The sequence below is a fragment of the Somniosus microcephalus genome, chromosome 2 (assembly GCF_052327205.1).
Source record: "Somniosus microcephalus isolate GS21.2 chromosome 2, FLI_Smic_1.0, whole genome shotgun sequence".
NCBI lineage: Eukaryota > Metazoa > Chordata > Chondrichthyes > Squaliformes > Somniosidae > Somniosus > Somniosus microcephalus.
Window position 1 is genome coordinate 270,650,569 of NC_140988.1, and position 16,014 is coordinate 270,666,582.

A 16,014-nucleotide genomic window follows, 5' to 3' on the forward strand; every position below is an offset into this window, starting at 1 on the left:
TCGCACCAGTCTGGTGCCTGCTGAATGTTTTTCACATCTGATTACTCAGCCCTCCACTCTCTTAAGAGTGCTTGGGGCTGTAATGCAAGTCGCGCAGGTCCCGTGGCCCCACAGAAATACGAGGAAGAATCTTGCATCCCATCATTGGCCCTTCCGTTTAAGCGAGGGAAGGAGCCTCTGATGCTAGCAGCACTGCACTGAACATTCATCAGCAGTGTGCCGCTACCGCCCCTTCACACACTTTAGCACCCCAACAGAAGTGGTAGCATTTGATTTAGCACTCCACTTCCCTCTTGCAGCACTAAAGCTGAAGTTCCCGGCAGGAGAGAAGGATTAGTGCCTGGCGCTACATTTTCAACTTTTGAAAATGTAGCGCCCCAAACAGGGCGATATGGAATTTCTAGCCCTATGTCTCTAAAAGGTGATAGATTTCCATAGCATTTTAACCATTTGGGAATTGTCACTAAACATGGTGGGCGCTTTCCTCTCATTGTCTACTGTGCTCTTTTTCTATAATTGGAAGCAAATGTGCAGGGCGTACCTGTGCAAATCGGGCCCCAATGCCCGTTTCAGGTCCCTCTTGGAAATTCGATTGCGAACGATCGTAACATGTGCTGTGCATGCTGCGGTCAGCTTCTTAAAACGATTAGCAGCCAAACCAGCAGTTCTTAAAGGGAATGCTGGAGGCTGCCACCCGAAGGGCATGTTTAAAGTTTATTTACTTGCCTCATTGTGGAGCCGGGAAGAGCAGCACCCGCCCCCGCTGTTTCCAGACCGCATTGACCGACGTCTGAGCCGGCCGATCTCGCTGCCTCCCCTCCACAGCATCCCCGGCGAGTTGCCTCTGGGGCCACAAATGCTGCCCAGGGCATGCCGGTAATAAACAAATGAGGCTGGCAGCCCAATTTGTCATGGTCTCATTAGCCGCGTGCACTGCACCCGGACCAAGCCCTGATTCAGACACAATCTATTTTCAGGGCATTGCAGAGAGGTCTGTACCTCACCACGAGGGGGAACAAAACTGATAAATTGAAACCAGAATGTCACGGCTTAGTTGGTAAAATGCATTCTAAAACAGTTTGCTTCACCATTAATTAGTGCGATCGGTCTTAGTGTGAAAGTTCTACCCTATTTAAATCACAGCAGTACAACTTGATAGCCATCTTATATCCATGAAATTTGAACTGTACCAAAGGGTGATTTTTAAATAGCATCTCAGACAGTTTGTAAAAAGATATTTATTGTATCACTTACAGCATCCTGGAAATGCAAAGGATCAAATGAACTCAAGATAAATACAGATGAGGATAATTACAGCCACTTGGCTCATCGTGTAGAACCCAACCCCACCCCAATCATAGCAACTGTTGCTTACAAATTTGTATTGATGCTTTTGAGAATACAAATTTGATGCCTAGATAATCTGAGGGCAAACCAATAGGGTCTTGGTTAAGTTATCATGACCTATTAACCAGCTGAGCCATAATGAAATCACCAAATGATACACCATTTGATCATTAACCATCAAGACCTGTTATGACTCAGAGACATGATGTCTACACCTACTGTAATTATGCGTCTTCAGCCCAATATCTACAGATGAATCAAATAATAGACATGAGTTTATGTAGTGGGTTTGGCAGCAATAATAATTATGCAACTCAAACATTTAAAACCAGGTAAAGGGAAATTCTGCATCATCTCCAAATACTTTTGAGTTCACACCCAAATGTATTGAATACTCTGTTTTTCCATAGTTTCTTAAATAGGAAAGTACAGGACCGCAAGAGACTCTACTGGCTGATGCCAAAAATGAATAAATCTCAATAGCCTACTCCCTCAAATATCTATCCAATTCTCTAATTTCTCCACACTATCTGGTTCCACTGTATCCTAGGCCAGTCCATTCCACAAATTCACCACCCTCAGTGTAAAGTAGTTCAACCTAAACTGAAAAGCAGGGACGTTATGTTAAATTTGTAGAACCTCGGTTAGACCACACTTGGAGTAGTGTACACAGTTCTGGTTGCCATATTGCAAAAAGGATATAGAGGCACTGGAGAAGGTGCAAAAAAGATTTACAAAGATGATACCAGAACTGAGAGGTTATAACTATCAGGAAAGACTGAATAGGCTGGGGCTCTTTTCTCCAGAAAAAAAGAGAAGACTGAGGGGTGGCCTAATAGAGGTCTTTAAAATTATGAAGAGTTTTAATGGGATAGACGTAGAGTTTCTGCTTCCACTTGTGGGGGTGTCTAAAACAATGTGATGAGGCTCGTGTGGAACATAAACACCAGCACAAACCAGCTGGCTGAATGGACTGTTTCTGTATTGTTGTAAATTCTATGTAAAAAAAACTCTCTATGCACCTTCCCTCTTTTAAACTTTCCCGTGTCCCCTGGTACTACCATTTTTGGAATTTCTAAACTTATTTTTGGAGTTTAATTTATCGATTCCCTTCAGAATTTTGAATTGGAGTAATTTTTGAGCATTCTCTTTTCCAGAGTAAATAATCTCAGGCTCTCCTCATTGTTCAGATACCTTAAATTAGATGTCAGTGTGGTTGCCCTTTTCTGCACTACCAACAATGCTTGGATATCCTCACTGTAGTACAGTAACCAGAATTGTGCACAGTGCTCTCCAGTGCCTTGTACAGACACATAAAAGACTTGCATTTATATAGCGCTTTACAGCCAATGAAGTACTTTTGAAGTGGAGTCACTGTTGTAATGTGGGAAATGTGGCAGCCAATTTGCGCACAGCTCCCACAAACAGCAATGTGATAATGACCAGATAATCTGTTTATTTTGTGATGTTGGTTGAGGGATAAGTATTGGCCAGGACACCGGGAATAACTTCCCTGCTCTTCGAAATAGTGCCATGGGATCTTTTACGTCCACCTGAGAGAGCAGACAGGGCCTCGGTTTAACGTCTCATCCGAAAGACGGCACCTCCGACAGTGCAGCACTCCCTCAGCACTGCACTGGAGTGTCAGCCTAGCTTTATGTGCTCAAGTCCCTGGAATGGGACTTGAACCCACAACCTTCTGACTCAGAGACAAGTGTGCTACCAACTGAGCCACAGCTGAGACTTTGTTCACCTACTGGGATTTGTGTTCCATCCTTCTGGCTACATATCCCAAGATCCATTAGTTTTTCTGCTGTACAATGTGTTGCTGGTTTCAGTGAGCTATCCACCAATGTTCCCAGATCTCTCTCATGTTGTATCCTGTAGCCTAGAGATAATTAGTTTATATTCCCACTGTTTATTTCCCTTCCCTAGTCTCAGTACCTGGCATTTTTGCACTTTAAATACCGTTTTCCACTCCTCACCCCACCTTCTCAACCTATTAAGGTCCCTTTGTCTCTCTTCTAGTGTTTGAAGCCCCAACAATTTGTTGTCCTCTCCAAACTGAGGGAACTATTTTCTGATCGCCAGCTCTAATAATTTATAATGTTAAAACAGAAATACTGCTAGTCCTGATCCCTGCACCACTCAACTAGTGACTCCTTGTCATGTCGATAAAGCTTCATTCACTACCATCCTTTGCTTTCACTGGGTTAGCTAATTTTCAACCAAAGCTTGCATCCTATTCCATGTCTTTCTGCCTGTGGACTTATCGCTTGTTTGGCATGGTACCAAAAGCCTTCTTGAAATCTAAATATATAACATTCACAGAATTTGTGTTGAGAACAAAGTCTGTCATTTCTTCAAAGAACTCCAGCATATTTGTTAGGCAAAACCTCCCGCCAATGAATCCATGTAGACACGCTCACCATACTATACCTATCTTCACATTTTATTACCCCTTCTTTCACAATGGCTTCCAATAATCTACCACAATAGATGTTAGGCTTACTGGTTTGTAGTCTCCTGGATGATCCTTCTTCCAATCCTCAGGCTACTGCCACTTCTAATTGCTCCTTAAAGACAGTGGCAAGGACATGACCAATTTACATAGAAACATAGAAGATAGGAGCAGGAGTAGGCCACTTGGCCCCTCGAGCCTGTTCCGCCATTTAATGAGATCATGGCTGATCATCCAAATTCAGTACCCTGTCCCTGCTTTCTCCCCATATCCCTTGATCCCTTTAGCCTTAAGAAATATATCTAATTCCTTCTTGAATATATTTAATGAATTGGCCTCAACTGCCTTGTGTGGTAGAGAATTCCACAGGTTCACCACTCTCTGGGTGAAGAAATTCCTCCTCATCTCAGTCCTAAATGGCTTACCCCTTATCCTTAGACTGTGACCCCTGGTTCTGGATTCCCCCGCCATCGGGAACATCCTTCCTGCATCTAGTCTGTCTAGTCCTGTTAGAATTTTATAAGTTTCAATGAGATCCCCTCTCATTCTTCTAAACTCCAGCGAATATAAGCCTAATCGACTCAATCTCTCCTCATAAGTCATTCCTGCCATCCCAGGTATCAGTCTGGTGAATCTTCGCTGCACTCCCTCCATGGCAAGAACATCCTTCCTCAGATAAGGCGACCAAAACTGCACACAATACTCAAGGTGTGGTCTCACCAAGGCCCTGTACAACTGCAGCAAGACATCCCTGCTCCTGTACTCGAATCCTCTCGCTATGAAGGCCAACATACCATTTCACTAGTTACTTCTATGCACTCTTGTATGAAGTCCATCTGGACCTGGTGTCTTGTCTTCTTTAATTTCTTAGCCTATCTGCGAATGCTTCATCTGAAAATTTTATTTATTTTAGTAATTTCCCAATCTACGTCTGGTAAATTGAAGCCACCCATAACAACTGCATCTTTTTCTGTGCACGCTTCCTTATTTGACCACCAAGTTCCCGGTTCAGTTCCTTCTCCTGAGCTTGTGATTTATAGCGGAAGTCCATAACTAATTTCCTTCCCCATTGTCTCTCCACAGGGTTTACACCTCATCTACACCCAGATCAGATTTGTCCATTCCTGTACCTCTTATGTGAAAGTTCAATTTCAAAAAGGCCAACAACCTGTTGTTTTTTTCTATCTCTACAAAATCATCTGGAACCTGTACATTTATTGAATCCATGTTACTGTTGAACCAGATCTCTGCACTATTTTGTCAGTCTTTTTCTCTTTCTCTCTCTTCCCCCAACTAAAACTTACAGCATTCATGCATAGAATCCTGATGCACACAATTCCCCTACTCCCTAGGGATTGATGTAAAACAAAAACAGAAAATGCTGGAAACAGCAAGTCAATCAGTATCTGTGGAAAGAACAGTTAAGTTAACCTTTCATCAGAACTCCTGCATTTACAGTTTTTTACTTTTTGCCCCAGAATAATGTGTTTTTATTTTGTCATTGTTTCTCCATGTGCTCATATCCTTATGCTCCAAACATTTATCTGTTGTATCAGTGTCTGCACTTGAACCACTATTGAGCAGACCCTGTTCTGCATCATAACACTGTGCTTTTCTACCTCCATCACTGTACACTCCTCCTTTCTGGGTCTGCTCTGTTGGCCACTCCCCTCTGCTGTACTAGTTTAAATCCGCCCCTCTGCAAGGACATTGGTACTGGTCTGCTTATACTCTTAAACCTTTCTTTGTCTGATGGAGGACTTTATCATTTGCAAGGATATATTTACAACACTGGTTGGGGTCCCTGAGACATTAGTTGTTTAAGGCAGTGAGTAGCTAAGTCATAAAGATAAGATACATTCCTTGGTTTATGGAGTATTAGCTGATCTCAGCTAAGCAATGGTAAAGGTGTTAAAATTGGCTTCAGAGTCCCTGGAAAGAGAAAAGTCTTGTGTTAACTAACTAACTAAATTGAAAAACAGCTCACACACCTGAGATTTAGTCAAGTCATATATACTCATATACTCTCTTCTGTCTCCAAATGAATGAGATGACGCCTTCCCAATGAGCTAAACCATTGCTTTCCCAATGGTAGGGCAGTAACCAGTTCGAAAAAAAAGGAAGTACTATAATCTGCCTGAAATATTCCCGAGTCTTTCTGGTTTATTTAAATTATATATTATTTCTCCAGCACTAAATACTAATTGTTTCAATATACTGCAAGGTCATGAGGCTTGATTTTATGAGTTACTGTACTTGTAGGTTTCCAAAAGATTCAATTTCTCCAGGCCCCTGTTATATTTTTCTCAATATGTTGAAAAAAATCTATTCTGAAAATTGACAATTGAAAAACTTGTAAAGCTTGTTGAAGTGTGGTTTTAATAACTGCATGTCATTATAATAGTATTCCATGCAAGTATACTTGAAGCTGAATGTTATTTCTAGTGGGCTGTCTGAACTTTTAATAGAATCCAACAGAAGAGCCAATAAATGAAGAGTGAACAAAAAGCACTCTTTTATAAGCACTCAGACAATTTTACCTTTTATAAACAATATACATTTCAAACACTTCTGTGTAATTTCATAGTAATAGTTCAGATCAGCTAACAAGGCAAAATCATCACATACTCCTCTTCATGTATATTTGTTTCAGTTCTATTGCACTGATCTATTAACACATGGATTCTCCAGTTGACAATTCTTAGCTTTCTTGTTTGATCTCCTGTTGCAACTGGAAATATTTTGCCTAGTTTAATTTTCATATCCACCAGAACAGCCCATCACATTTTAATAGATTGCAGAGCCAATAATAGCTTTGCAATGCAATAGTTGAGTTTTGAAACCCTACCCAATTAATTAGTATCATGTGTGGTGGTTTGTGAAATCTGCATTTAATTTGTGAGTGAGCTAGTGGAAATAGTTTTAATCTTGAATCTCCTTAAGGAAGTTTTTTCAATTGAATTATGTGCAAGCTGTCCATCTGCCTCTAACTCACACCCACTGCTGCTGAAATTCTTATCCACATCTTTGTCACCACCAGGCATGATTACTCCAGCACTCTCCTCACAAGTTCCATTATACGTAAATTGTAACTTGTACAGAACTATGCTGCCCATATTCTATCCTGCACAAAAATCAAGCTCCTCTGTCATCTGTGTTCAGTAGTCTCCCCATGCCCCAACAAATTTAATTCAAAAGCCTTGTCCTCATCTACTACTACCTTCATGGTCTCACCTCTCCCTACCTCTACAACCACTTCCAATCCTATGTGCTAGCGTATGCCTTCTGCTCTTTTGCAGCCACTGCATTGTTTCCTACCAGTTGCTCCATTCAGAAGTCTTGGCTCCACACTCTGGATACTCTCCCCAAATGCCTCCATTTTTCTACCACTCTCGTTCCTTCAAAAACCATCTCACATTCTTTAACCGTGTCTTTGATCACTTCTCTTAACCTAATCGTTCTCCCATTACTGCTCAGTATCTGATTAGTTAGCACTCAGTGAAGCACTGTGGGATGTTTCATTATGTTGAAGGAACTATAAAAACACAAGCATTTTTTGTCAGCAGGATGCTTTCTTCCAACTTAGATAAGTTACATATTGAATTTTGAGTTTTCCAAACTGTTTAAAATTGTATTTAACTTTTACTAAATTAAAAACAATTATGTTTTTCTCTCACCCCAAAAATTACAGCTTTTTTCCAATTTGTGCCACTGTACTTTCAGAAACGTATTGAATTATTTTTAGATCAGTAAAGTTGTGTTGATTCAATAGTCAGTTTACTTAAAACACTTGGCTACTACAGGGCCGTCTTGTGTCATGACTGTGGAATGTCATTTGGGGTTATCCAGACAATTTTACTGCTGAGCTTCAGGACAAAAAGGTCATAGTTTCATTATAGAATTTTACTCAATAAATCACATGAAATTATATTTAAGATGACTATTAGTTTTGAGCTGCTATACTAATTAAAACAAATATTAAGACTTCTGCTTAGACCAGCAGTAAAACATTTAATTGAAGATTATTTTGGCTGCATTACAAGACGTATGCAGAAATGAATATATTAGGCACTATTTGTCATAATACAAAGTTTAATCAAGGCAGTGCTGATTAATCAAATGATTAAATTCAATTGGAAGAAAGTAGAAACCTATTCCAGTGTTAATGGGCCTGACAATATAATAAAGGTGCATCACTGAACAAGCTCACATCAAATAGGAATTATTGCTAACCATCTGCATGCTGCTGTCATTGACAAAATGCTTTAACATATTTTTGGTCTCGTTTGCTGGCTGGGTAAATGCCACACATTGGGAAGAACTTCGCCCCCTCTCCATCCTCAAACTAAACTAAGACTTGCTTGTACTTCCAAGTTAACCAAGCTCAAATTGCAGACTACTGTGTTGTCATAAAACATTTACAGAATCCATATGTATGTAAATACTGGTATAAATAGGGGGTGCTGTTAAGAGTAAGGTTGAGGCAGTCATGGGGATTTTACTCTTGTATGCAGGTTCTGCAATATGATATCAAGCTGACAAAGCAGTGCAAAATGTTCCTTTCCCAAAAACACAAATACTTGTATGTTGATATGCAAAAGTAGTATTCCAAATGCACCACTGGCTCAAACTTAATTCTGACTTGCAGTAAAAGTTTTATACATTTTAAATAAAGTTTGAATTCTATTAATTACTTTTCAGTATTGTAGATCAAAAGCGTAGATAATCATCCCTCCCCTTAAAAACAGTCAACGCACCATTAATTTTGTACATAACACGGTAGAAGCTGAAAAAGGGATGACATCTGTTTGACTTTTGATAGTTAATAAATCAGGCTATACCACAAACCAAAAAGAAATACATTTTAGAAAATGGATGAGGGTATAATGAAGGGCATGTAACCTTCTTAATGCAGCTCCATCTCAAGATATTAATTTAATTTTGCTTTTTCCTCAAAGTGCTCTTTGCTTAAAGTAAAGCAAGAATAACAACAACAACTTATATTTATATGGTGCCTTTAACGTAGTAAAACATCCCAAGGCGCTGCACAGGAGTATTATAAGACAAAAATTTTGACACCAAGCCACCTAAGGAGAAATTAGGACAGATGACCAAAAGCTTGGTCAAAGAGGTAGGTTTTAAGGAGCGTCTTAAAGGAGGAAAGAGAGGTAGAGAGATGGAGAGGTTTAGGGAGGGAATTCCAGAGCTTAGGGCCTAGTCAACAGAAGGCACGGCCACCAGTGGTTGAGCGATTATAATCAGGGATGCTCAAGAGGGCAGAATTAGAGGAGCGCAGATATCTCGGGGGGGTGGGGGGGTGGTTGTGGGGCTGAAGGAGGTTACAAAGATAGGGAGGGGCGAGGCCATGGAGGGATTTGAAAACAAGAATGAGAATTTTGAAATCGAGTCGTTGCTTAACCAGGAGCCAATGTAGGTCAGCGAGCACAGGGGTGATGGGTGAACGGGACTTGGTGCGAGTTAGGACACAGGCAGCCAAATTTTGGATGACCTCAAGTTTACGTAGGGTAGAACGTGGGAGGCCAGCCAGGAGTGCATTGGAATAGTCAAGTCTAGAGGTAACAAAGTCATGGATGAGCTGAGGCAGGGGTGGAGACAGACGATGTTACGGAGGTGGAAATAGGCGGTCTTAGTTATGCCGCAGATATGTGGTTGGAAGCTCATTTTTGGGTCAAATATTACACCAAGGTTGCAAACAGTGTGGTTCAGCCTCAGACAGATGTTAGGGATAATAATTCTGATAACAATTTGTATACTTAATGTTTTTTTCAGAATATTGACCAATATTCATATTAGGGATGGGCAATAAATGCTGGCCTTGCCAGCAACGCCCACATCGCATAAACGAATAAAAAATAAATAAAACAGCGATGATTTGAAAGCAATTCAAGCTTCCTTTAAAAATTATAAATTTCAATTTAGTTTATTCAGAAACAAATTCCTGTGTCCAATATTCTGAATCAGTGCTGTGAGAAACGTTTTTGAAAGTTGACAGGAGTTCCTGAATCTGTTTTTATTTAAGTGGGAGCATTCACATTTCCCCATGTGAATGGAGAGTGAATAGCTTGACTTCCCTGCTTGTTTTGACGTTATGACAAAAAGACATTTTAGTAATGTGGAGTTTTGAACCTGAACTGCACGTTACAGTTTGGTGTAATAGCATCAGGTACAGAGAGTTTCCACTTCCAATATTCCAGTGGAATTGTAGTCAAACTGTGAGTAAGATTCCTTTGCTGTGATGTGCCCTAAACGAACACTCATCATTAAAGACTAAAAAAGCTTCTGTGATTGCTAAGTGGGTAGATGTACTGTCTGGTGTGTAACTGAGGCACAAAGACCAGGAAAGTTCCTGGTTCAATGCCAGGTCTGTGCTGAATTGGGCGAAAAATTTAGTTCACCACCTGTTGCTAACCAGTGACGTCTGCCAATAAGCCCATGTGTGTGGACATCGGTTGAAGTTAGAACTGGGTTTGAATGTGATGTTCCTATGACCGAAGAGCTTGCTGTCCATGAGCAAGATGTTAGAAAGTTTCTTGCACAATTGAACCATACCCTACAGCATGAGCCTTCAGGATAGAAGGGGAGAAAATGTATGGGTGGGGGAAGGGCAGAAAGACAATACATTCTTATCTACTGAGCCACTGGGAAAGCCTTCATTGATGTTTTTAATTGTACAGACAATTTATCATATAAGCCTTCAGGGATCCTCTGGGGTTTAGGTCTTGGAGAACAAATGTAAAATTTAATGTAGAGAATATAAATGAGCAATCTCTTTTGATACCATAAGGAACCTAGTTCCTGAAAAACCTCCAGAACCCTCAGATAATGGCTATTATTTGTGTCAGCTGTGGCTCAGTGGGTAGCACGCTCACCTCTGAGTGAGAAGTTTGTGGGTTCAAGTCCCACTCCAGAGACTAGAGCACAAAAATCTAGGCTGACACTCGAGTGCAGTACTGAGGGAGTGCTGCACTGTCAGAGGTGCCATCTTTCGGATGAGACGTTACGAGGCCCCGTCTGTTCTCTCAGGTGGACGTAAAAGATCCCATGGCACTATTTCGAAGAAGAGCAGGAGAGTTATCCCTGGTGCCCTGGCCAATATTTATCCCTCAATCAACATAACAAAAACAGATTATCTGGTCGTTATCACATTGCTGTTTGTGGGAGCTTGCTGTGCACAAATTGGCTGCTGCGTTACCTACATTACAACAGTGACGACGTTTCAAAAGCACGTCATTGGCTGTAAAGTGCTTTGGGACGTCCAGTGGATGTGAAAGGCACTATGTAAATGCAAGTCTTTCTTTTTTTTAAATACTTGAGCCTGTAACAACCCCAGTTGTAGATAAATTACAGAACGGTGAGATTGTTCACACTTTCACTAAGAGGTACGCACAAAATGCTCCAACAGTAACTTTGTGTTCCTTTTAACTATGTGCATAATCCAGAACCCACAAACGAGTCATGAAAGTTTACTTCATCAGTGAAAAATCAACTGAGTCACACAATTATTTTGCAGATGTTAATCCTATGTATTGCTGGGCTTGGGCTTTAAAATAAAGGAATTTTTCCCAAAGATCTTTTATTTTTACTGGTGAGAACAGGACCTTTGAGAACCATGAAAATAGCAGTAATGCTTAAGAATGAATCAAATTTATAATGAGTAGAAATGGAAAATTCCAAACTGAACTTCACCACACACTTTGGAACACTAGAAAGATAGTTTCTGAATGAACAATTGACAGTTGTTCTTTTACCAAAAGGAAGAATGGTTTCTGTTGTCAAAAAACTTCATGTTGTTAACTACCTAAAGAAACACATTCAAGAATTTAATATGAATTTGCATTTTTCAACAGCTTTACCTACAGGCACGAATGGTAGGTGATTGGTCCAGACTGCTGCGTCCAACACTTCAGTTTGGCTTAATTGCATCTTCAATTTATGTGGGTCTTTCACGTGTGTCTGATTACAAACACCACTGGAGTGATGTGTTGACTGGACTCATCGAGGGAGCTATTGTAGCCATACTAGTTGTAAGTAGAAACAAGTTCTTCATTTACTCCTTTGTCATCATTGAACACATCTTATCATTAAAGCAAAATACTGTGGATGCTGAAAATCTGAAATAAAAACACAAAATGCTAGAAACACTCAGCAGGTCAGGCAGCATCTTGGAGAGAGAAACAGAGTTAAAGTTTCAGGTTGATGACCCTTCATCAGAACCATATATGTGGAACTAGTGAACTTTTTTTTTGCAGAATTAACTTTCAAGTGAATAGATAGCTTACAGAAAAATCAAACTTTTAGCCAGTAAAATTTACATCATGCACCTAAACACATTTGTAAATATCAACTTGGCTTCAACCACAAGGCACACGTGACCATTATCAGGTACATTCATCCACAATGCTAACAAGTAATTATTTACTGCTTCAAATATTGGCTTATATACTATTTGCTGAAATGCTACAATTTACACACAAAAGAACATTTAGTCTCGAGCCTACTCAACATTTTTGTTTGCCAAGACAGCTTTACTTTTTAAGTCATGTTTCCCTGACTATTCTCAATATCCCTTAATACCTTTACTTCCAAATAAGTATCAATCTCCCTATTAAACACGAAGTGAATTTGGTGTGGGTCCATGTATTTCACATTCTCACAACCCTTTGAAGAATTTTTTTTTCTGGATTCAGTTTTCACCAGCTTAGCTCAAATTCTAAAATTAAGTCTTGTTGGTCTGGATACCCCTATTAGAAGGAAGAGTCACTCCCTATCTAGGTTGTTAACTCTTCATTATTTTAAACTTCTCAATTAAATCATTCCTTCAACTCATTTTCAGGAAATAGAACTCAAGTTCACCCAGTTTCTCATAATAGCATCCCTTCATTCCAAGCATTATCCTGATGATTCATTGACCTGACTTCTTTCAATGCAGATGGAGCATCCAAAACTGGAAAAATTCCAAATAAACAAATAAAAATTGATATAAAAAGCATGTGGGATGTAAGTCCACTGGAAAATTAATTTACCACATAGATGAACAGACTTATAATGAGATTACCATTTACATATGGTAAAAGTATGACTCCTTACCTTCCATTATTTAGCCACAAAAAGTAGGATTGTGCATCAAAGAGGATAGAAAAAATATAATAAATCACTTAATCCCTACCTAAGCATTGACTCAGTAATATTCTGACAACACCTTTAAATGGCCAGGTGAGAACTGAAATAGTTGAATCTGGAGGTGGTAAACGCATGGATGAGAGTTTCAGCAGCAGATGGGCTGAGGCAGGCGGGGAGGTGAATGACAGTGCCATAGAGTTATACAGCACAGAAAGAGGCCCTTCGGCCCATCGCGTCCGCGCCGGCCATCAAGCCCTGTCTAATCTAATCCCATTTTCCAGCATTTGGTCCATAGCCTTGTATGCTATGGCATTTCAAGTGCTCATCCAAATGCTTCTTGAATGTTGTGAGGGTTCCTGCCTCTACCACCCTTTCAGGCAGTGAGTTCCAGATTCCAACTACCCTCTGGGTGAAAAAGTTTTTCCTCAAATCCCCTCTAAACCTCCTGCCCCTTACCTTGAATCTATGCCCCCTTGTTATTTACCCCTCTACTAAGGGGAAAAGTTCCTATCTACCCTATCTATGCCCCTCATAATTTTGTACACCTCAATCAGGTCCCCCCTCAGCTTTCTCTGCTCCAAGGAAAACAACTCCAGCCTGTCCAGTCTTTCTTCATAGCTGAAGCGCTCCAGCCCAGGTAACATCCTGGTAAATCTCCTCTGCACCCTCTCCAAAGCAATCACATCCTTCCTATAGTGTGGCGACCAGAACTGCACACAGTACTCCAGCTGTGGCCTTACCAGCGTTTTGTACAGCTCCATCATAACCCTGCTCTTATATTCTATGCCTCGGCTAATGAAGGCATGTATCCCATATGCCTTTTTAACCACCTTATCCACCTGTTCTGCTGCCTTCAGGGATCTATGTACATGCACACCAAGGTCCCTCTGATCCTCTGTCTTTCCTAGGGGCTTACCATTCATTGTGTATTCCCTTGCCTTGTTAGTCCGTCCAAAATGCATCACCTCACACTTTTCAGGGTTAAATTCCATTTGCCACTGTTCCGCCCATCTGACCAACCCATCTATATCGTCCTGTAGCCTGAGGCTTCCCTCCTCGCTATTTACCACCCCACCAATTTTCGTGTCATCTGCAAACTTACTGATCATACCTTTTACATTCACATCCAAATCATTAATGTAGACCACAAACAGCAAGGGACCCAGCACCGATCCCTGCGGTACACTGGACACAGGCTTCCAGTCACAAAAACAACCTTTCACCATCACCCTCTGCCTTCTGCCACTAAGCCAGTTTTGGATCCAATGTGCCAAGGCACCCTGGATCCCATGGGCTCTTACCTTCCTGACCAGTCTCCTATGCAGGATTTTATCAAAAGCCTTACTGAAATCCATGTAAACCACATCCACTGCACTACCCTCATCCACACACCTAGTCACGCCCTTGAAAAATTCAATCAAATTGGTCAGACATGATCTTCCCTTGACAAAGCTATGCTGGCTATCCCTAATTAATCCTTGCCTCTCCAAGTGGAGACTAATTCTGTCTCTCAGAATTTTTTCCAATAATTTCCCTACCACTGATGTTAGGCTCACTGGCCTGTAAATTCCGTGGTTTATCCCTACTACCCTTCTTGAATAATGGTACTACGTTAGCTGTTCTCCAGTCCTCTGGCACATCCCCTGTGGCCAGAGAGGTTCTGAAAATTTGTGTCAGAGCCCCTGCAATCTCCTCCTTTGCCTCACATAGTAGCCTGGGATACATCTCGTCCGGGCCTGGGGATTTATCCACTTTTAAGCCTGCTAAAACCGCTAGTACCTCCTCCCTCTCGATGCTAATATGTTCAAGTATATCACAGTCCCCCTGCCCGATTTCTATGTCCACATCGTCCTTCTCCATAGTGAACACAGATGCAAAAAATTCATTTAAAACCCCACCTACATCTTCTGGCTCTACACACAGCTTGCTGCTTTGGTCCCTAATGGGCCCTACTCTTTCCCTAGTTATCTTCTTGCCCTTAATATACTTATAAAACACCGTAGGATTTTCCTTTATATTGCTCGCCAGTGTTATTTCATGGCCCCTCCTCGCTCTCCTAATTTCTTTTTTAAGTATCCCCCTGCACTTTTTATACTCCTCTAGGGCTTCCTCTGTATTTAGTCCTTTGTATCTGCCAAAAGCCCCTTTTTTCCTAATCCATTCTCGTATATCTCTTGACATCCAAGGTTCCCTGGGCTTGTTGGTCCCACCCTTGACCTTTATGGGAACATGTTGCCATTGTACTCTCTCAATTTCCTTTCTGAAAGACTCCCATTGCTCCGATGTGGATTTTCCTTCAAGTAGCTGATCCCAGTCCACATTGGCCAGATCCTGCCTTATCATATTAAAATCGGCCTTCCCCCAATTTAGAACCTTTATTTCCGGTCCATCCTTGTCCTTTTCCATGACTACCTTAAATCTCACCGAATTATGGTCACTGTCACCAAAGTGCCCACCTACTAACACATCTACCACTTGCCCGGCCACATTCCCTAGAATTAGGTCCAGTACCGCCCCCTCTCTTGTAGGACTTTCTACATGCTGGCTCAAAAAGCTCTCCTGGATGCACTTTAAGAATTCTGCACCCTCTAGTGGAGAGGAAAGTGACATTATAGAGGTGGTGTTTGTGATGGAGAGGATATGGAATCTGAAGCTCAGCTCGGGCTGGAATAAGATGCCAAAGTTCAACCTGAGATAGTGGCTAGTGTATGAAATTGGTGGCAATAGTACAGAGTTTGTAGCAGGCCCCAAGACAATGGCCCTGATTTTGCGGTGGAAATAACGGTGAGGCTAACAGTGCTCACTGTTATTAAAGTAAATCGGACAGCAACTTCCGGCGACCGCACATGCGCAGTTAAACGTGGAAATCAAGAACATAAGAATTAGGAGCAGGACTAGGCCATACAGCCCCCTCGAACTGGCTTCGCCATTTAATAAGATCATGGCCGATCTTCAACCTCATCTTCACTTTCCCGCCCAATCCCCATATCCCTCAATTCCCCTAGAGTCCAAAAATCTATTGATCTTAGCCTTGAATATACTCAATGGTTCAGGATCCACAGCCT

General features: G+C 41.2%; 1 protein-coding gene across 6 annotated transcripts in view; it reads left to right on the forward strand.

The window, feature by feature from the left end:
* Window positions 1-16,014, forward strand: part of plpp1a (phospholipid phosphatase 1a) — a 139,905-nt gene that overhangs the window by 121,744 nt on the left and 2,147 nt on the right. For all 6 annotated transcript variants that reach the window (XM_085972116.1, XM_085972156.1, XM_085972127.1 and 3 more), the window contains one exon: window positions 11,677-11,853. In XM_085972116.1, coding sequence (XP_085828242.1) covers window positions 11,677-11,853 — 177 coding nt within the window. The remainder of the gene's footprint in view (window positions 1-11,676; window positions 11,854-16,014) is intronic.